Source organism: Hippoglossus stenolepis, chromosome 15, assembly GCF_022539355.2.
Source record: "Hippoglossus stenolepis isolate QCI-W04-F060 chromosome 15, HSTE1.2, whole genome shotgun sequence".
NCBI lineage: Eukaryota > Metazoa > Chordata > Actinopteri > Pleuronectiformes > Pleuronectidae > Hippoglossus > Hippoglossus stenolepis.
This window is the reverse complement of record NC_061497.1, coordinates 17710058-17732891: the sequence shown is the minus strand read 5'-3', so window position 1 is coordinate 17732891 and position 22834 is coordinate 17710058. Positions and strand designations below refer to the sequence as shown.

General features: G+C 41.2%; 2 protein-coding genes across 2 annotated transcripts; one reads left to right on the top strand and one right to left on the bottom strand.

The window, feature by feature from the left end:
• Nucleotides 1-2280: 2280 nt before the first annotated feature.
• Nucleotides 2281-12318, top strand: LOC118122384 (solute carrier family 22 member 5-like). Its single transcript, XM_047343598.1, has 10 exons — nt 2281-2726; nt 3361-3461; nt 5181-5335; nt 5455-5626; nt 6204-6330; nt 7843-7940; nt 9183-9397; nt 9518-9700; nt 10716-10851; nt 11604-12318. The coding sequence occupies exons 1-10, from the start codon at nt 2331-2333 to the stop codon at nt 11689-11691; spliced, it is 1671 nt and encodes a 556-aa protein (XP_047199554.1). The 5' UTR covers nt 2281-2330; the 3' UTR covers nt 11692-12318.
• On the bottom strand, nt 11683-20019 carry LOC118122385 (solute carrier family 22 member 5-like). Its single transcript, XM_035179082.2, has 11 exons — nt 19582-20019; nt 18573-18755; nt 17984-18087; nt 17300-17454; nt 17003-17174; nt 15876-16002; nt 15625-15725; nt 14835-15049; nt 13542-13724; nt 13294-13429; nt 11683-13151 (listed from the first exon to the last, which is right to left on the bottom strand). The coding sequence occupies exons 1-11, from the start codon at nt 19786-19788 to the stop codon at nt 13082-13084; spliced, it is 1653 nt and encodes a 550-aa protein (XP_035034973.1). The 5' UTR covers nt 19789-20019; the 3' UTR covers nt 11683-13081.
• Nucleotides 20020-22834: the final 2815 nt, after the last annotated feature.

Here is a 22834-nt window from a genome sequence, read left to right as displayed (position 1 = left end):
AGGGATTCATTCATGGATCTGGATGATAAACAATCTGGCATATTTAGGGAACTGATATCGATGAGTGTGTGAAATTTGTTGCAGTTTGATTGAATTTAAGGAGACTGTTGGGCCTTAGTGGAGGTAAGCGCTCCACTGAGTGCCATTTTACTTTTAGATACAACAGTAGTCTGTTAAACTCTTTGTTTGGTCAACTTATAATGTTAATCAAGCAGAAATCTAAAATCTGCAGATAAAAGCCAACATTTAATGCTTAGTATTGCCCTCTTCATGTTTGGTACTGGGTTAACCAAGGAATCACTAATATGTCCCTGGTGACACTGTTAATCAGTTTATTAAGTACCTGCATTGACTTCCTTTCATGAAGATGATCAGGAACCTTTCAGCGGAGGATGCCGAGCTGTGGTATTTTGTCCTAACACACAGGAGGGGATTAGAGACATGACATTGTGACAAGATTAGATCTCAGTCTTTCATCACTGAGGACACCCATTGGCTTTCAGGGACAACTGATCAAAGTGTGAAAACATCTGGATGCCTGATTCAGGTTCTGTGGTGAAAAAACAAAAGGGAAGATGCTCACGTGCTGCTGTAGAGTCATCATTGGAGTAAGTTTGTGGCTGTATATATGAACCAGGTTTCTTATAAGTGGATTAAGAGTTGAAGTGATTTCTTCTAACAAAGTTATCATGATCACATGACAACTGAACATCAGTTTAAATCTAAACCAAGGAGCGGGTGTTGACACTCAACTCACACTTTAAGAGCACAGCAGCAGTGCTTATTTACAAAGAGCACTCAGGTCTTCAAAAGGAGACATTCATTTACATGCATTTTAGGACATACAGTTTGCCCTATTTATCACTTTTACATGTTAAAGCTGTCTCAAAACATATTGGATGAGTTTTAAATGACGTATATATCACCACTACCTGTCCACTACTATTTTGCACAAATTGTATGATCAAGCCCATCCCAGGTTAAAGGGTAAGTGTTTAAGATTTAGGTGAAAGGGATCTATTGGCAGAAATTGAATATAAAATAATCCTAGTGATGTTTTCACTATAGTGTGTTTTATCTAAATTCTACAAATTGTCGTTTTCTTTACCCTAGAATGGGCCCTTTTTATTTAAATACTTTATATTTACATCGGGAGCGGATCCTCTCTACGGAGGCCACCATGTTTTTTACAGTAGCCCAAACTGGACAAACTAAACACCTTTTGAGTTTTAATGACAACTGAATGGCGAGGGGGTATTCAGCTGCAACATGCAACTTCACCACTAGATGTCACTAAATTCTACACACTGAACCTTTAAACACTTAAGTTGAAAACTCGGCATGCACAATCTTTAACCTGGGCTTTCACGGCACATTAATTCCCATTTCTGGGATCCTACTGGTTGGAAAAGGCTGGTCTGAAAGACAGCACAGAGGCAATAATCATGGCAGCACAAGAACAGGCTGTGGTCGACCACACAAGACAGGACCCCAGGTGACTCTGGGACAGTCCAGCACAACCAAGTGGCTGGCAAAGTGTACAGGAACGTCTTCCTTTTTCTCCTTAAAAAACTGCATTTTTCCCATTGTAGACCCACTTTATCTTCTTCTTATGGAAGAACTTTGAGTTTATAACATGAAAAGACCTGCAGAAACTCAGTAAAATGGCCCCTTTATGACAGAGTTGTTGATTAACGGGGATTTGTGTGTGTAACCGTACTCTGTCCTGGGGTGTAAGGGGTCGTTCCACAGTTGATGCATGTATTTCAAGTGCTTGAATGTTGGGTTTATACATGTAAGTGCATGTTAGTAATTATTTCCTTTATATTCAGAAAGAATAGCATTGATTTGTGTGTAAGATATGAGCCACATTAAATATGGACTCCATGTGGGGGACATAGGGAAAAAGAAAAATATATTTAGCCACTGCATTATCTATTTATAATTTGGAAAAGATGGAGAGCAGAAGAATTTCACATTTTGATGGAACTATGGGCTTGTTTTATTGATATAAAGCAGAAAAATATTCATGACACATTTTAATCATTGACTTATTATTGTCTGGGTCTAATCATATAGCATTTTATTGCCCCCTATCCCACTGTGGACTGAATCCCCTGGAGTGACATTTTTGCTTGAGTCTTTATTTGGATCTCGGGTTGTGCCTTCAAAACCCGGTTTCCCCAAATGAATACAACACTGAGAAAGAGGTGGGATGGTTTCGTTGCTGAGGAGAAAAAAAAAAAAAACCTCTTTTCAAATACCCACTGCAGAGTCCTGCGCGTCTCTTGTCAACTCTGCCCCACTTTACGCGCAGCTCCGCAGGCACCATGAGCGACTATGAAGAGGCAACCTCCTTCCTGGGAGAATGGGGCCGTTTCCAGCAGCAGGTGTTTTTCCTCCTCTGTCTCACCGTGGTGCCCAACGGCTTCACCGCCCTCTCCATGGTGTTTGTGGCCGACACACCACTGCACCGCTGCGTCGTGCCGCCGCGCGTAAACCTCACGGCGGCGTGGAGGAACAGCAGCATCCCGCTGGAGGAGGATGGCGGAGGAGAGTTGGTGCCCAGCAAGTGCCTCAGATACAAACTGGATGATCTGCTGAGCTTCTCCGAGAGAGGCTTGGTGCCCGGCGTCGATGTGAATCTGAGCGAGGTGCCAAAAGAAGGCTGCCTGGACGGGTGGGACTACGACCAGAGCCTCTACACCTCCACCATCATAACTGAGGTTGGTGTCCCCTGTTTAGAGGAGGCTGCAGCCGTGGCACAGTTCTTGGATGAGGGAGGATAAATGGCTGAACTATATCTATATGTCCCTTTTAACATAACTGAGACGTATGAATCATCATAAAGTCACGAGAGTACTGGAAACTGTCCGATACTAAAAGACAGAGATGGATAACTTTTGTTCACCCTTCACTGGAAATACTATAGTTTGATGTCAGAATAAATTCAAGGGTAAAACAAGAGCAACAACCGAAAATAAAATATGAAAAATGTGTTTCTTTGTTTCAAATATTTTGTCCACCTCCATTAAAGCATGTTGGAATATGACAGTAATTAAGATGATTAGCGCTGCTATGGCACAGAAATAATGAGTGAATATCTAAATTCTACTTTATTAGAATTATGATAATGGACATTATGATTTATTGTCTCTTTCTGAATCTAAACAGGTTGCACTTTAAGATATTGATTATGACCTTGACACTGTTTTTCTATAGCTAACAAATCAGAATTGAACACTTTACTTGATAGGTACAGCATCTGTTTGTGTGTGTGTGTGTGTGTGTGTGTGTGTGTGTGTGTGTGTGTGTGTGTGTGTGTGTGTGTGTGTGTGTGTGTGTGTGTGTGTGTGTGTGTGGAACATGGTGTGTGGACAGGTGGAAGAACCCATTGACCTCCTCTGTCTTCTTCAGTGGGGTTCTCGCCGCTCCATCATTTCAGGGCAGCTCTCCGACAGGTGACGAACAACAGACCACCTTCAGTCAGAGCCAACTCAGCGTCAACTCGAGCTGCTGTGGAATAAGTTAATCACTAAGCGGCCGACTTTGCAATGGGCCTTTTAACTTTTGACTCATGACCTCTTGAAGATGTCCACGTGACAACAAGAGTGTCACTCTGTCGGTAAAAGGTCAGGTCTTTGCATCTGTGCAGCACAATGGATGAAAAACACTTCCTTTGCTGTTTGGATCATTTTTCCTGTGGAAGTCAAAGTATAGGTGAAAGCAGATGTATAATATTGCACATACAGGGATTGATAAACTGACTGCACTTGGAAAAGAGACGAAACAAATCAAGACAAGAAAGACAACAACAGATTCAACTTCAACATATTAACGATGGCATGTGGTTCAGCCCCATAATCAAAATGTCTACCAGTGAATTGAACACATCGTTTGTAGACGCTTCACCTCCCAAATCAACCAAACGAGAGAGAAAGTCAATTGCACAATTATGAATGAGACAGAACTCGCTCTACGACTTCATGTCTTCACCTGTTAGAGGGGAAACCAACTGATTTTACACAGCTGAGGAATTCTTATCACTTAGTCACTTTGACCAGATACGATCAGAAGAAGTGAGGTTAGCCGACCTTCGTAGTTCAATTCTTATATCTCTAGACACACTGACTGCTGTGAAGTTGTATTATGGGTAATGTGCATCTTAGGTATAAATAAGGAAATAGAATATGTGGAATATGAAAACATGATCATTAGTTTGGCTGCATTGAATTCGATCAACATGAGCCTGACAATTGATTATAATGTGAAATCGGTGGAGTAAACTTGAAAGGTTTAATAGAAGTAGTTGATTTTAGACCACTTGGAGGCAAAAGATCTTCAAAATGAGCTCACACACACTTTCACTCCCACAGGCTCGACATGTCATATAGCTGATATGGCAAAACGCATTAACCTACAGCGGCTTTCGTGTACATCCAGCAGACTCAGAGCAATGTTATCATTCCACTGGGGTCCTGTCTGTGACCTCTAAATGATTATAAGTCCAACGTTCACTCCTCTTGCGGTAGTGGATTCGTCTGGACCAAAAGTACGGTGGCCGAGAGAGCTCAATTTGAAGACACATGCGCTGCAAAAAGTCACAACAAAAGCAAACTCAGAAAACATCTTCATCAACTTGACGACACATGCAACCTTCTATCACCGCTGGCGAGTAGCACACTTCAATAACTTCCTAACTACAGCCAGGTTCATCACTTTTTTGGGTCCCCATGGAAACTTTTTGGTGCCGTTTTCGCTATTTGCTGTGCGTTTCTGCCAAATGGATGAAGTCGTTTTAAAAATTTGCTCCCTCGGCCACCGTGCAAATCTGTAAAGAAAACATTTGACTATTGAGAGTGTAGGAATTTAATTTTCTTCACCAGCTCGTCCCTAACTCTGTCTGGCAATCCAATGGTGGACAGGGCTAATGGGAGATGTTTAAGTTAGATTTGAGCCATACTTTAAGAGTACCATAAAAACTAAACAATAAGCTAAAAGAGGATAGGAGGCTCAGTAAAAGTGCAAAGAAATACAGCTTTTTCTCTTTGAAATCATTGAAATGTAATGAAAGTATAATATATTGTAAAAAGAGTCGTTCATGGTGGCATGTGTGTGAATGAAGTTTCGATCTTAACATGCTTTCTTGGTGCTTTACCTCTGCTTTATGTCTTGTCCAGGTATGGGAGGAAAATCGTGTTGTTTGTCACCTTGGCCTTCAAGACAGTGTTTGCACTCATCAAGGCGGTTTCTCCATCCTGGCCCGTGTTCTGCGCTTTGTACTTTGTCGTCGGGATGGGACACATCTCCAATTATGTGTCTGCATTCGTCTTAGGTACTTCTTCATTTGACTCATTGATTCTCAGAACTACAGTATATAGTCGCTTACTGGTTCACGGCAAAGCAAAAGACAGTGTAATGCATTCCTTGTGTTTCTTTTCTCTTGCGCTCCAGGGACAGAGATTCTCGGCCCACGTGTGCGGACCATTTTCTCCACGATGGGTGTGAGTCTTTTCTTTGGCTTCGGCTACATGTTGCTGCCGCTGGTGGGCTTCTTCATCAGAGACTGGAGGATGCTCATCCTCGTCCTCAACCTGCCTGGTTTGCTTTGTTTGCCTTTCTGGTGGTAGGTAGGTGTGTGTTTGCTTGTGTTTGTCTGCATGGATTTCTACAGGCTGATCGTAGCAGTGCCAGGGGAGTGTTGATCATTCCCATCTGTTTTTCTACTGTATGTGTTTTTTTATTTGTAGGTTGTAAAAATTCTCCTTTTCACATTTTTAAACTATGTATTGTACCATTTTAGAGCTGTAACTGTCCATTATTTGTCCAAACGAAAATTAATCTGTAGAGATCAAATCATTTTTCTAACCCAAATGGAAAAAAAATTGTTTTACGTCATCTAAAGTGAAATTATTCAGCTTTTTGACTCTGGGAACTTGAGATAGACCATTTTCAGTTTTTTCTTTTGCTTTAATTTTATAAACTAAATAATAATATATGAAAAACTACTGAATAAAAATGTCGATCTTATCACTGTGTCTTGCCAGTTTAGCAACCACAAAAGGAATCTGTGTATGTTAACTTTATGGAAGCTAGTGTGGGGGGAGGTTTTACTTTGATGGAGTCACTCAGATGAGGAGTCAAAACGAGTTTGCTGTCCTCTTCTTTCTCTCTCACCGTCCACTTGTTGTATATCGAGGCAGGTTCATCCCGGAGTCTCCTCGGTGGCTGCTCTCTCAGGGACGGGTGGAGGAGGCCGAGGCCATAGTGAGAGACGCCGCTAGGAGGAACAAAATCGAGCCTCCGCCAGTCATCTTCAGTCCCCTGCAGGTGAGATCTCACTCAGATAAAGATGTAGGAGTACAAAATTCAAGTCGATACATCTGGTTGAACATATCAGGGGAAGTGAGTGTGGAGTTGAATCTCTCTTCTTCTATAGCTTCAGGTGGCTGCTTCATGGTAGTATTTGGGTTTTATGCTGTAAGACATACTTTTAATATATTCATGGGATCAGTATTTAATGAAAATTAAAGTATTGAAACCCTTTGCATCCCTGCAACTCTTGTGTCTAGGCCACTATCCAGTTCAAACCGGTTTCCCTGCTCAAAATCGCTGTGGATCAGTTTCTCTAGGCACGTTGGGTGTGTGAATGTGTACAAACCTTGCACTGAACAGTTTGGTGTAATAATTTACTGTTGCGCATCAATCAACAATAACCTAGATGAGACTTTAGTAAGATTTTAACCAAGATTTCCTTCTGTTACTCCAGTTCAATGTTCAACCCCCAAGGCATTGTCATCCTGTGTACAGACATGTGACACTGCAGTGTTACAAAATTGTGGAAACTGGGCAATCCAAGGAAAAATTGCACAAAAATCAGATTTGGCCCACATCCAGCCATCTGGCAATACCACATGTCACCCAAAGGTGCCAAAAGTGGCCCGAATTTGTTAGGTACTATTTGGACGATATTCTCCATTTACCACACGGGCCACTTTAGGTCCACATCCAGATTGCACCTCACTTAGAGCACAGCATGTTTGCCAAAAAATGCAACTTTATGTTTACGATTATTGCTCAGAGACTTTTACCTCATCGCCTCTTGAAGCCTTAACTTTATGGTGTCTCTTTGCAAATGGTTGGGATCTCACATCTGGGGTCTCGGTCCGGGGGGCTCCCACAGAGACATGAAGGCAGGATAGATCCCACCCTGATAAGTCGTCAGAAGGGTAATAAATACCTTTACACACCCAATGGGAGGGGGCTGTGGGTTATAAGAACACAACTCTCATCTCTGTTCTTTGCTCATTTGTACATTGTACTGTGAGTCCATCTGCAGATGCTGGATTCAACTTACAGACCGACAGACAAGTGTTTGACTTTGTGCTTGATTCACAGAAATTGCCACCACAAGCGGAGATGCTATTTCTTTCTACTCTCCCAAACTTTTGCTGAAGCTTCAGGCTGAAGTCATTGTTTTTTCCTTTTCAAAACAAAATCTGGAGTTTAAGGTTCCACCAAGTTGCCTAGGTCAACAAATAGTGTGTAGCCGCACTAATAAAGGAATAGTTTGATAACTATAAATGGGATCAAGGGATAAAACCATACAATGTATTATTTTCTAGTTTTTTCTGCCTCATTTTCTCATTTAACATTGGACATTTCCCCTGCATTCATTTCTGAACACGTTTGGTCAATGTTTGTGTGAACATGTGCACGTGCATGTGTTCACTCAGCAAGTGGCCATGAATTCACAATGTTCCCTCTGTAATGACATTATTTCTGGACTGCTGCCTGTCCTTGTTAAATGTTTGTTGTTCCACTCGCTCCACTGCCCCACAGAACAAACGTCAGTCCGAGGAGAGGACGACCCACAACATCTGCGATCTGCTGCGTTCCCGAAACATCTGCGGGATTTCGCTCACGCTGTGGCTGGTGTGGTGAGTCCCCGCTGTCCCATGAGACCTCCACTTTTAGTACAGTGACCCCGCCTGCACAGCTACACAGACACACACACACACACACACACACGTATGCACTGGCATGTAGACGTTTAGTACACGCACGGTGTTAACACATGGTGACGGCCGGTTCATGCATCATCTCAACTGCATGTCAACCTGCTTCCTTAACAACAAATAATGACCTGTCAGGTGCTGTGAAGCCTGCGGCCAAGATCAAAATCAGGCTTTATGTAACTGCACAGCATGACTGAGTTCTTCTTGTGCTCACTTCCTCGCTGAGTCGGAAAACAGATGCAGCTTGATTCTTTTTTTTCCCATTTTTTGGTCGAAACAAAAGCTAATCACAGCAGGCGAATGAGCTAAATTTTACTAAAAATTAATTAAGGATGCAAAGTACATTTTTCCAGTCTAGTCTGTTTCCCCTCGAAGCCTATGCTTCTCATATACTGGCATTTTTACCTCTTCAGCTAATAATATTTTATTTAAAATATATCAAGGCTTTCGTCAACAGGTATCGCTATTTTGTAGTCTCCTGCATCATTTAAAAAAAAAAATGAAGTTTGAACATTTTATAAACAAAATCATTCATTTCTTAACTGAATATTGTTGTAATAAGGGTCCTTATAAATACCTTCATTTTGTTTTCTCCACCAAAACTTCATCTGTACTACTCCTTCCTCTTAACTTGTAATTATGATTTTTATATATTATATTAAACAACTATTTTTACTGCAATTATTTAAAGTGTCTTTGCGCTTATGGCCGGAAAGCAATATTGTAACTGTCCTGTTTGTGCTGTTAATGTTTCTTAGACTTGCAGTAACACTTATTCGCCACTTGTAGACAGCAGAAACACACTGTAAACACAACAGTCACATATTTATTTAACCTTTAAGTAAATAGACTATTTACATGTCTTGCAGTTATGTATATATATATATTAATAGTCCTACAGAAAACTGTTTGCTTTGCATCCACCTGATGAATCAGTCAAAAATGTCCTTTTGATCTTATTGTCCACATAACTGTATTTGTGATCCACACTATTCATTGTCAATGTCCCTGTTGTGAAAGTCGTACTCTTTGTTCCCCTACAGCTTTTTAATTTATTTGTCATGTTTACAATTTTGCCACAGAATTGAAACACTGATAAAACTGCTCGTACGTGGACACAAACCAGTTTCACTCTGTTTCTGACCTTAACAATTATCCCCACAGGAACTCCCTGACCATTGGCTACTTCGCACTGTCCCTGAACACGGCGAACCTTCACGGCAACGCCTACTTCAACTGCTTCCTGTCGGCTGTGGTCGAGCTGCCCGCCTACACTTTGTCGTGGGTTTTGTTTCGCTGGGTTTCCAGACGACTGAGCATCTTCTCCACGCTCTCCATGGGAGGACTGTCTCTACTGTTCATACAGCTCATACCAGCAAGTACGATGCCTCGGTGACATTCATCATTCAAGTTTCAATAAGAGCAGAACTTTAGTTTGATTTGTCGAATTGTCGAACTCACATTTAACCTCGAACAAATGAATGTTTTATTCCCTCCAGACCTGATTCCTGTTGCCATAACGCTGGAGATGATGGGGAAGTTTGCCGTGTCGACGGCCTTCGCCATCGTGTACGCCTACACAGCAGAAGTCTACCCAACCGTGCTGAGGAACACAGCCATTGGCGCCTGCTCCATGGCCTCCCGATTAGGCAGCATCATGGCTCCGTACTTCATTTACTTGAGTAAGGACGCTCTAAGATCTGCTCAAAGTACAGTATGTATATGTTACATCACTCAGCCGTCTATTGGTCACTACGGGATAAGTGCAAGGAACGAATCCTAAATATCCAGCTGCGTTTTAGGCTTTAGTTTGCGTACTGTAGACTGTTAATGATGATTTTACAACTTGACAGCTCCTCAAAGGTGAAGCTAAATCATCTTGATCACCCCCTGGTGGCTGGCCGCAGTACAGGCCATAAGTGTTTACACACCCACAGTCAGACTTGCTGCGAGTTCAGAGTCCTCATGTCATGTACCCCTTGTCCTGTGGGAGGGAACTGGAGCGCCCAAACACAAACACAGGGAGGATGTGGAAACTCAGCAGCCGTGTTGATTGGGTTCAAATAGTTTTGGGTTTAAGACTCTTATAATAAGTATGGCAGCTTCATTGTGATTATGTCCTAAATTAAAGCATAAAGAATTACATTAATCACTGTGGACAGCGGCGCTCTGGAGTTTTTAATTTCGCACCGCTGCCTTTCCCCTTTTCATTCATTTAATAGATCAAACTCAAGCATCAAGGCAACAATAGATGTAATGTCATTCTTCTTCAAATGAGCTATAAATGTAAGAACTACAAACTAAAGTGACTGTGTTAGAATGTTACCATAGAAAGTTTTGGTTAAAACTGGTCATTTATCTGAATAATAACTACTTATATGTTTTAATACATGGTAGTGAATTAAATCATCGGGATCCAGTGCTTTTAAAAGCAGTTCCTTCTTCTATGCTAACGAGACGCTGGTTCCTGCAAGAACAAATGTGCCCAGAGTAAAAACAAAAGCCGGCTTGATTAGCACACAGGTTGGATGAACCTGTGAGCACTGACCAAGATTTAGTGGATTGGTTTTAAATCACACTTTTTTTCAGAGTCTCTTACAACTTCACCTTTTGTCCCATTTGTTTTGAACCACTCGACGGTTTCCTCTGTAGCCGAGGTTGTTTTTCACCCTCTCCTCTTCTGATGTGCTGCCACAGGAAGCTATTCCGTATCGCTGCCTTACATCCTCATGGGAAGTTTGATGACTCTGGCGGGGTTGCTGAGTCTCCTGCTGCCCGAGAGCTATGGAATGCCTCTGCCCGAGACCATCACTCACATGCAACCCTTCCCTGGGTGAGTTTACACCTCCCAGTCACAGCGCCTCCCACAGACTGGGGCTCTTATAGATTTTGTCATTAGTTTATACTGGCTTAGTTCTGGGTCTGTGTTTCTGCAGCTTTATTTTCAATTATTCAACTATTTATTCTTCATTTTGCAGATTAATTTGCTGCACAAGAGCCAGATTTAAAATGATTTACTTCAGTGTATGTTCACACACAACAAACCACTGCTTTGCATCCACCAGGGTCATTTCCTTTGGCTACTAATAGTAATGTTATATCAAATATATACCCACCACAGCCATAACTAGAAGGGCACATGGAGACTACATATCTCCGCAAGACTAATGCCCTATCGCCAAGTTAAAGAAAGTTTGAAAAAAAAATGGATGTGCCCATTTATCCAGATCTACTCCAAAATTCAAAAGTCATCTGAACTTTTTAAAAGTACACTGTAAAAGAATAAATACTTGGTCACTAGATGTTTTTCATCTGGTAAATATTACAGCAACATTATTACTTTCAACGTCCAACCTGCAACATTTCTCTGTATCTGAGGGGCCCTGTGTTTCAAACTAATATCATTGCTGCCAGTTTTGGATCAAAGTCTCAGCAGTAAGCAATACATTGGCAACCCTAATTCAACTGATGGTAAATGACTATTGTGGCCCCCTGGTGGCTGTGGGGCCCTAAGCAGCCGCTTGACTAGTGGGAAGGGCCGGCTCTGCTGAAAGTGCATCACCGTTTTTTTTTTCTTCACTCCAGATGTTGTCAGAAGACACCTTACACGGCCACACACACCGAGGAAGACGAGGAGATTTCCAGTGAAAAGAAAAATCCAGTGGTCACTTGATCGAGGAGCAGCACTGACATCCAGCTGTTGAACAGTTCCTCACTGAATTTTATTTGTATCTGACATCAACAGGACCAAGAACATGATATAAATAATAATTATAATAATGCTTTGAAATATGTCCATAGACCTGGAATAATATCTTCCGTGAGAGAGCAACCACTGCAACTACACTTACATAACTGCTGCTTTACTGTTATGAATAGATACAAATATACATGGTACATATAATATAGCAGAATGTTCAAATATACTGATTTTCACATTTAGTGTAGCTGCAATTCTTTTGTTTCACTTTTAAAATGCGTTTTTAAACATTTCTGAATAATCTTTGTAAATGAACAAACAATGCACAGACTGACCTGAGAGGGAGAAAGTCGGTAATAAAAACTGCCTATTTTTCATGGTGGTGTATTGTTGGATAGCTCTTCATTGTCAGACGTTCATACAGCATCACATTGTGCAATAGATTAAAGTCGACGTAGACAGAATTATCAGAATTTTCTGAACCGGAAAAGGTTGCAATGATTCACAAATTTCCCTTGTGTATCTAACGCTTTAGACAATCAGTGTTGATGATGAAGGTATTTTGGTTTTGAGTGATATATTAAAAGAATCATCGTGCCATTTTCTGTTTTGTTGCCATTCTCTTATCGGAACACTCATCGATCGAGCACAGACATATACACGGATTCCCATGGCTGCACAAACATAATAGGATATTTAATTATCTTTATATATGTGTTTTTATTTACTTTGTTAAGAGAAATAGTTCTACACTCTTGAAGCAAATCTGTGAAGGTCACTTTCTTCTGATCACTGTCACCACTCTGAACCGTGCAGTGAACAGTAATATGATCTTAGCTACCAATCATTAGATAATGTGGTTTTAATACAAAGCAATACTGTAATATTTAAATTAATACTTGAGCCAAATTGAAAAGTCAGCGTTCACCCAAATGTTAATACAACAGAAAGTTTCTGTTCAGACAAATTACCAGCGTTGTGTTCTATAAATCAATGAATCTCTATCTGCCTGTCGGTATTTAGATTTTTTTTCAACCTCCACTCAACCGATTGACGTCAGACTTGGTGGATGTTTGGCTGGGAACCAAGAAAACGCAGAGTTGACTGAAAAAATGATCCCCCCCCTCCTGTGTACAAAATGTTTTAAAGAGCTCAATGAACCTATTTAATTCCATAGATCACTTCACTCTAAATATTTCTCTCCTCCAAATCGAGGCAGACGGCTGCTCCACCCTACGAGTTTTTATTCTCCGACGTGCCTGCACTTGCTGGGAACTGTTGTGTTCCACTCTGTAATATTGTAAGGTGCTTTGAGATATGGATACAGAGGAAAGTCACTGTAAATAAATAAAACACTTGATAATCATATTAGACTGTCCTGGTAGTGCACGTGTACGTTTCTTTCCCCCCCACTGATGCATGGACACCGTATCCTGTCAGAAGAAATAAAGACAAACAAACAAAAACAATATTACTTGTAGTGTTCTGAATTCAATCACTTCCTGTAGTTATTCAATGCATTGGCCAGTATAATTTAGTATGTAGAAAAATGTATGTATTTCTGAAGCGGAATACTTTTCTCTTTTGTGCATCTGTTGAATAGTTTCGGGTAGAGGTCGTCCGAAACTCTCGGGGAGGAAGAGGGTGGCAAAAATCGACACAACACACAGAGACCCCATAACAATGTGAGGAAGGCCCTTCAGGTAGATCCCTAAACCAAGGAGAAGGGGACGGTTAGATGGTAGAATGGGCTCTGGGTCTTATGGGAGGTGAAATTAGATGGAAAGGGGCCACAAAATAAAACGCGAAACGTGTGTACTCACTCAACTTCAACACAAACGGCGCGATGCAGCCCCCCACTCTGGAGATAGTGGACGTTGTTCCTGTGGCTGTGTTCCTGAGCGGCGTTGGGTAGAGCTCCGAGGTGTAGGTAAATATCATGGAGACGCCAGCGGTGAGAGCGTATTTACCCAATATCTCCAGAACAAGAGACATGTGTGGTAGAGCTGAAAGTTAAGGGGAGAGTTTTTTTTTTTAACCAAAGACAACACAGTGGAAACACAACAAAGCCCCGAGCTCTTAATTACCACTGCCTATAGGAGCTTTGTTTGCACTCCTGTCTGTCTGTCTGTTTGTCAGCAGGATTATGCAAAAACCACAGAACGGATTTCCATGTTGCTGGAAGGAAGGTTGCATTTGCTCCCTGAAAAATGGTCCGAGAAAGAACTCTTTCAATTTTCGGCCTGTATCTGGACAATGGGGCTAATAATTCATGGGTCTTGTTTCTGGTGTGTTGAGGAGACTGCTATCTATGAGTGTGTGCGAATTAAATGGATTTGTCATTTGCAGATGAAGCCTTGTGCAGCGTTTTGGACGTTGTTTAGGATTTCAAATGGAGCGAGCACCGTGAAAAGCTGGTGGCTTGCAAAACTTGAAGCAGCCTCTAAATACCTTTTATCCAGTGATACTGCATTAAACGTACATGGTATCGTGAAGTATGACACAGTAAAATAGTTCATGTAGTTTCGGCCTAGTGTCCGCCGTAGGCTCATGCAGCTTCATGGTTAATATGTACGTAATGTTCCATCATTAAATTAGCTTATTACTTTTATTACATGTGCATCAGCTGGAATTTTCCCACACGATTATATGCCATATTTCGTCAAAATGAATGAAGCCCTTTCTAAAAGACCAGTGATGTTTGAAACCAGACCTCATTTGACACTGAAACAACATAATGATACAGTTCACCTCAAGGCAGTGAAACAAGGTTTGGTTTCATATTTCTCCAACTACCACTAACAGTATATAACTATTATCTATAACTCCAGTAACAAATTATCAGTACTTTGAATATGACTCCAGTTCAATGCAAGAAACTTTGTTGAAAGCTACATTTACATTAATGAATAGCTTCATTGTTTATTTTATCATTTTAATTATTTTACATGTTTATAATTTCACCACACTGTGAATCACTTGGCCCCAAGAATCATTGTGAATACAATCCTGCAAAACAACAGGGAAATGAGGAGATGTGCCTGTTTATGTTTTATTTCTACTTTGGCCCAAGAGCCTGAAATCTCCCAGTGTCAAGATGTATTTTTTTTACTTACTTTGAGGTACAAGTTGAAGGAGGAACAGTGGCACTGATCCAAGGAGCAAGACACAGATCATAGCATATCGTCGTGGGAAATATCGTAGCGCCACCCAGCTGGTGATGTACCCGGGAACCTCTATGGCTGCTGAGATGAAACAGCTGATGTAGGGGTCATCGTGGAGCTGGGCCGTGCTGAAGGACAGGCCAAAGTATCCGGTCATCATGGTGAACCTACAGCAGAAATCTGAATATAAATAACCTTTAACACATTCACACGTACATAAACATGCCCATACACATAAACATGCACATGGGCATATATAAATACACATACATGTGCACATGCAGATGTTTATGAACATGCATACTCATGTTCACCTACATACACATGTACACATATATACACATGCACATGCACATGCACATGCACATGCACATGCACATGCACATGCACATGCACATACACAAGTACACACATGGACATAGATAGATATACATGTAAACAAGCACATGCATGGACATATGCATAAATATGTATATATATACACATACATAACACATAACTGTGGTGGTAAACTTCACTCATATAAAAAACTGTATTTCAAAGTAAATCATGAAAAACATCATTCAGAAAACACTTTCCTTTTCTGAACATGTGTGTTTCCAGAGTGAAAGATATTCTCTTCATAGATTCTCTTCATATGTTGAGCTGTCTCAGCCATCGTAGCTTGTATTTCTAAAACTGTCGACAGGGTTAGAGAGGATCTCAGCGTGATGTGATACATGGAGGATGAAGTGAAACTCACGACACCCAGCAGAGAAGGATTGTTGTGATTCTGATGTTGCGCTTCCTCATCAGGTCGAAGACATTGTGGCTTTCCTTCACCTCTGTCTTATCCTCATCATCCTGCAAGATACAAGGACCTCAGGCTCAGGATGTTCATTGTAAAAGAGCTCTGTATTATTATTCCTTCCCAAAACAAAGGATTTGTCTCTGTATTTCATCCACATACTGTACTTCTCAGCCTCACTGCCTAAAGGGTTCAGATCAACTTACACTGCTAATCTCAAAGATGACGGGAGGAGCCTGAAGTTTGTTCCATTTAGCAGCTTTTCTCATGATGGCTTCAGCCTCCTCCACTCTTCCCTGAGAGAGCAGCCACCGAGGAGACTCCGGGATGAACCTGCCTCATTACACAACAGTTTCAGTGGATCTAAAGACAATAACTTTACAACAAAAGCAACAAAAAGGACGGAGACGAGTTAAAACTTTCCTCTTGGGAATCTGTTAAGTCATTTATATCGATCACAGTGGGTCATTAAAAAAAATAACCAAATCCTTTTAAACATAATTTATATATACAGCAGCAAACAGTCGTTTCTATGTATACAAATATCGTGTGGTACTGTCAAACTGTTTATCTGCCGGTTCAGATTCAAGTTTATGTCACTGTTCATGTGTGTGCACGTTTGTGCATGTGCAGGCCTCCCTGTGAAAGGACATCCAGGTAGAACAGTTTGTTTCTTTGCACACCGTGAGCTTTGAGAGCAAAAACAAAAACGCCTCTCACCCGCTCAACCAACTGCTGTTGAACCAGGAAACAACGAGGCTACACATCGAGTCTCTGGGTAACAGAAACGACACTGGGCACGCTGACTAGCTGCGAGCCGCCATGAAAGATCACATTCCACGTGGTAGAGACCAGACGGATAGAGTTTACACAGTTTACGAATACAGGCTGTGCATTTCTCAGTAGATTCAGTATTTTGATACTTTCACAGTATTAATAGCACTCTGACCCGCTTTATAATCAAAAAAGACATTGAAACCTTACTTTACTTTAGTTCCACATTTGTTTCAGTGGCATCATTTCTTTATGGAAATTCTTACTCAATGATGAAAACATGTAAAACATGTTGATGTATAAGCTTTGTTCTGCTCATCCCAATTCCTGCATGGGACACTGATCGCTCTTTTGTCTGTGGTTTCACCTGACGTTTAATTCCACTGAGACTGTTGGTCACGATGATGTGGGTTTTCTTTCCATCAGGAACCATAATGAATGATTCAACTTCTTTCTGACAAATAAACTCATATCTTGGTAAGAGACAAAGCATTCCATTCATGAGCTTCTGATGTAAGTAAACACAAATATGAGCTTCCTTGTAGTGGGTGCAACTTACCACCAGACGGGGATGTAGAGCAGGCCAGGCAGCGACAAAGCCAATGTGAGAGATCTCCAGTCTCTAATAAAGTAAGCGAAGGCCGGCAGCATCATGTAGCCAACAGTGAAACCTAAACACGTGCCTAAAGATGAGTAAAGGACTCGCACGTTGCCAGTCAAGATCTCAGCTCCTGCACGCAGGGAGAAAGAAATACAATCATGTGGATGTGTGTCGAACACGGAAGAGAAATGTACCAAGTTATTTACACTTTCGTTGTAAATCTTGTGACGATAAATGAGAAGCGTATATATTTACCCAGCACTAAAGCAGCTACGAAGTTTGATACCTGCCCCAAACCATTGATGAAGAGGAGGATGGTTAACATTAGCCATGAGGCAGAGTAGACGAGAATGAAGGTAAAAACCGTCTGAAGTGCTATGGTGGCAAAAAGAACAGGCTTCCTTCCAAATCTGTAGGGAGAAGTAAAATAAATCAAGTAATATCAACCAGATATATTGTACAGTCGCCTAAGACTAAATGTTGTACTGTGAATATCGTCAGTGGTGGAGGAAACACTTGGGTTCTTGAGTTGAGTCTAGTAGTAAATGTCAAAATATTAAGTATTGCATTCAAAATTGAATCGAAGTAAAAGTATAGAAATATTATGCACCACAAATTGAGTATGAAAAGTGAAAGCACCCATGATGCAGAATCACAGTTTCAGGGGGATTAAACCACAGAAAACCTAAAGTCTCCCAAAATGAATTTTCAATTTTGTGCACACAAGTTAATAATTGCCATGTATAAAGTAATATACGGTGAAAGATAAAAATATCAAGACTTCAATTGCCACATCACATGTATAATAAAAGTGCATCGTCTTTCTATATGGAGTTTACAAGCCCTGCAGCCTTCATAAATAACTCGTACATTACAACTTGACCTTAAATGGAGGCCGCAGTGTTCAGTGTATGTCACATGGAGCAGGTGTTTGAGTACCTGTCCGACAGCAGTCCGGAGAAGAAAGATCCACTCAGACTTCCCAGGAAATAGACTGTGGCAGTTAACGGCTGCTTCCACTCTTCACTGCACACCAGGTGAAACTGAAATATCGTTGCATTACCAGTTGAACAAGGAAACGCACGGGCAACAAGATATGATTACCTGCGCCAAGGAGGTTTTGTGCAATTGCTGATTGCACAACAAGGACACATCCTAAATAGAAATCTCTTGATCCACATGTGCACGTGGGAGAAGTTTGCCTTTAAGGCTTTCTGAGAGAAATATTTATTATTTTTCCAGGTCAATGCAACACGTGGACGAGCCTAAGAAATCCTGGGCCCAGCCTTCGATTTTTTTGGGCATTTTGTCAACACCTTTATTGAGATTGCTTTAATTTCAGTACGGACAGAACAAAGAGAGAGTTTCAAATACACACAAATGCTGCAGGGACAAAATAGACATATACAGGGAGGGGCTGATGTGCCTATGCAGAGACAGTAAGCTGGTAATTAAACACCTTCAGGACACAGCAAGAAACAAATATGACAAGAAGGTCACTCACAGTCTCGGCCACACACACCCTTACCTCAGAGACTACAGTGGATTTGTACGTGTCCGTGCTGTAGCTCCATCCGTCCACACAGGCCTCCTGCTCCAGGTCGGTGAGGTTGACGTCCCTGCCAGGAACGAATCCCTGAGCGGACAGATTTCTGACCACATCCAACCTGTATCTGCTGCATCTGCTCTGCTCCTCTTTCCCATTCACCACCTCACAGTGGTAAAAACAACATTAAGTCGCTAGATTACAAGAGTTTATTTTGCAGTAATATTATCTGTCATAACATATTGTGTAAAATAATAATAAGACAAAGGAAATATATGTTATTAATTGGCCACTATATCCATACAATACCTGTATCTCTATTATCTTCAGATACAACCACGAAATATGGCCACGCCACTGCTGTATATTAGCATCTGTATTATATGTGTACCATAGTTACACTACAGGAAAAAAATTGCTTAATTAGAATACAGAACTACGAATTTGACCTTTGTATTCTTAAATTATAAATATTCTGCAGAAATGTCTTTGTCAAAGCAAAGAAATGAATTTATGTGTGGTTTTGAACTTCGGGGAACAACAGATGTTGTGCAATATTGTTATTTATCTTTCTTCATGTGAATCATAACCAAACATGTGCAATATCCCATATTAATTACTTCTTTATCTTTTCTAATCACTGCCACTTCGTGTGTGTATTAGTTTCTCTGTCTCATGCAACTATTGATATTTACTATTAAACACTGGTTCTGTAGTTCTCAGCATATACTTTCTATCTTTATTTCATTGACTATAAACTTCTATTTTTCACTTTCATTATTTTACTTAACTCTATTCTGTTTTATTTGATACGGCTACTGTAATCGTGGAGCCAGCTGGAGCTTTGAGATTAATAAAGTCTTATCTTATCAAGTAACAGTGAATACAAATGTTTTATGAAGGATATACTATTGTAATATTTCAATTATTACGCCCTTATTCAAACGAAACGCATGTATATTGAGGAAAATGAATGCGATGGAGCTCTCACCTCCACTGGTATGGTGGCTTTGCGCCAGTCCTCTGTGAGGTTGTCGTCAGGCACCAGGCAGTGGTGACTCGGCACGTCTGTGAGGAAGACGAGGGTGAAAGCTCCAAATCCATTGGGAACAATGGTGGAGCAGAGCAGGAAGAAGACGACCTGCTGGAAACGTCCCCATTGCCCCAGAAAAGCTATGCTCTCATCATAATCCTTCATAGTCAAAGTTTCCTCTCCGGTCGTTTCCTGTGGCTGCGTCCCGCGGAGTCACCTGGTGCCAAGCGGAGCGCAGAACCATGTTTATTGTTCAAATGAGGCAAACTTGAACAAAAAAGCCCCGAGGCTATGTTGGGGATGGGCCTCCCCCTCCCTACTGCACACGCAACTACCGCCCTGCATGAGGCAAACGTCTACTTGGGCGCAGTCGTGACAGTAGTTTACATTTCTCTCACACCAAAGCAGTGAGCACACGCAAAGACAACATGAGGGTGCATGACTCTGCGGCTAATCCTGCCTACTCCGACAAACCTGTGGGACAACAATAATACAGGTGATCTAATGTTTCTGTTCTCAGCCTCAGGTTACAGAGGCGGACTGACACCCACTGCATTTTTTAAAGGTCAATAGTGTCAACCTGGAGCAGGAACCAACAGGTAGCGTATATTGGTATAGGTATATTGTGCATTTTAAGACGTTTGATGGCGACATTTGGATTACAAAACGTACACAACCCTGTCATACGTTATCAGTCGACTAAGAGGATCGGGTACAATGCAGCAATTTTATCGGACCATACAAAAACGACAACATTTTGTTTATTTAATCTTATAAATGATTTGTCTTATAGGAAATCTGCATCGTCTCAGTGGAAGTTCTGCCTATAGCACTCTTAAGGAGTAACATGAGCAATTGTCACCCCCCCACCCCAAGTCTGAAGATGTCTCCCACAGCCTCCCAGTATATCTCCCTCTCCCTGCGTCACCCATTCCAACAGCACATCCATGAACGGCTAGAATTGCTGTCACTCTATGTTGCATCCTATTGGATAGTTTATCCTAAAGTATGCATTCCTAAATCACGTTGTGTCTTTACGTCTTGCCACTGGTGGAATACGCAAAATAGCTGGATTCTGGTGTCTCTCTGTCTGGGCATCTGAGTTAGATATGAAGGTCCCTGAGTGTAGACACTACAATGTACTGCTAGTTGGCCCTTTATCCATAACCTGACCTTGTGTATTGCTTTGAGAGAAGGGAGTATATGTGGAATTAGACAGGCACTGTTCTCCTAATGGTGTACAGATGTAATGTAATATACACTATATACATAATATATAGTGGCATATACAGTAATGTGTGAGGATGGTCAAAAATGTCTCAACAGTTCCTGGTAGCAGCATTTCTCATTGTGACCTCAGCCTCATTCACTGATCTCTGAGAGAGAGAATTTTACAAAGAGGGATTAAAAGACAAAGGAGGAGAGTCCTAACTTTCCAACTGTCATTCTCTACTAATATGGTTAATCTGCACTGCACAGTGGCCCCTCCCCTTCGTTCTCTCATTCCTCTCTTTCTTATCTTCTCACGTCCCTTTCTTACTCTCTTTAACCGTTTTTTACTGTATAGAAATAGAATGGGCTTCTTGATTCAGTCTGTTGCAATCCAAGTCAGTATTAACTTTATTAAGCAGCCACATTTCATCAAAACCCAAGGTCTTAAAATATAATATTATTTGTATAAACCATATAACGGAAGCAGCATTGATTCATAGTCATTCTTTATTGTTTTGAGCACAGTATTCATTCGGGTGAATTTTGCAATATTGAAAACAATTAGGACTGTTACTGTAGTTCTAAATGAGAGTTCTGTTGTTGTTGTATAAATCATATAACTGCCACTCATCGCCCCTCCACAACTGGACGATGGAAACTGAGACAATGTCAGAGCGAGTGAAATCAGTTGCATGTGCCCCTCTGCAAAGTCCCTTGCAAATCTCAACTTCTTCATGTGTTCCCTTGACGTGTTGAGCTCTGCCTTCCAACTTGCTGGAGGTGAGCACCGTCACTCTTCTACAATACGCTGTATTCTCAGCTGGATTTCTTTCAGACTTCCTTCCGTCTGTCTGTCCCTTCAAGGCAAGGTGGCTCGGGGATGTCTTCCAGGAAAAGGCCATCCTGTCCAATCCAGTGGCTGCAGGTGGGAATACTGGTGACGGTGTTAGTCCGGAGCTCTTCCACCTCTACATCCATCATCGTTAGCCTTGTCGCTTCGGGTTGTGAGTGAAAGTTAAAGGACACGACCTGGTAAATTGATTATCACATCTGATTAATTAATTTATAAATTTTTTGTATAAATACAGACTTTGTCTAATCGTGTCTTTCTGTGTAGTGCTGAATGTTCAGTCAGCCGTTTACAATCATCATGGGCTCAAACATCGGAACATCAGTCAACAACACCATTGTTGCTCCAATGCAGGCGGGGGAGAGAGAGGAGTTTGAAAAGTATAGTTGTGTGTGTGTGTGTGTTTGTTTGTGTGCGTGCGTGCAGTGTTGCAGTATAATTATAGGACTGAGGGTTATGTGGATATCGTTATAACCACCAATTGGGGTAATTTGTGGCTGTGGAGAAACAATCAGCAGACAAACAACAATGAATAAAATGAACACAACGTCAAAGCTATATAAAAGTTATATAAAAAGTTAACGCACAATGATTACAACATAAAAATGACATGAAGTTACTGAGAAGGCCAAGGGCAAGAAGGACACTTGAGTTCTTACATCTGTTTGTCCTGCACGTGGACGTCTTCCTTGTACAGATGATTTCGGTTACTCAAGGTTATGTCTGACAATAATGAGGATTTATTGGACACCTCCACCAACCAGTTAGGTTGCATTTAATTACCATATCTACCCAGACTCATTTAATCCATCCTTTTGAGTGACAACTTAAGTGTTGGTGGCCTCAACGGCACTCGTTTATGAGAGGCGTGAGGACACACCCTAGATTGCATGCAGGCTCATAATTACCAGAACCAAGCATGTTGTTTTCTTTCTGTATTTCCGTGTTCATATGACCTTTAAAGGCAACATCCCCAGAATGTTTTCTTGAAGTTCTCACTGAGCCACTTACTAAAATGATAATCCAGGTTCTGTGTCTATAAGAATTCTTTCACTATTCAAGACAGAAGCAAAGCCGCGGGCGAACGCCAGGGAAGAGCAGCTCGTGAGAACGATCCAAAGGAAGTTATCAACAAAAGCTCTCCAGAAT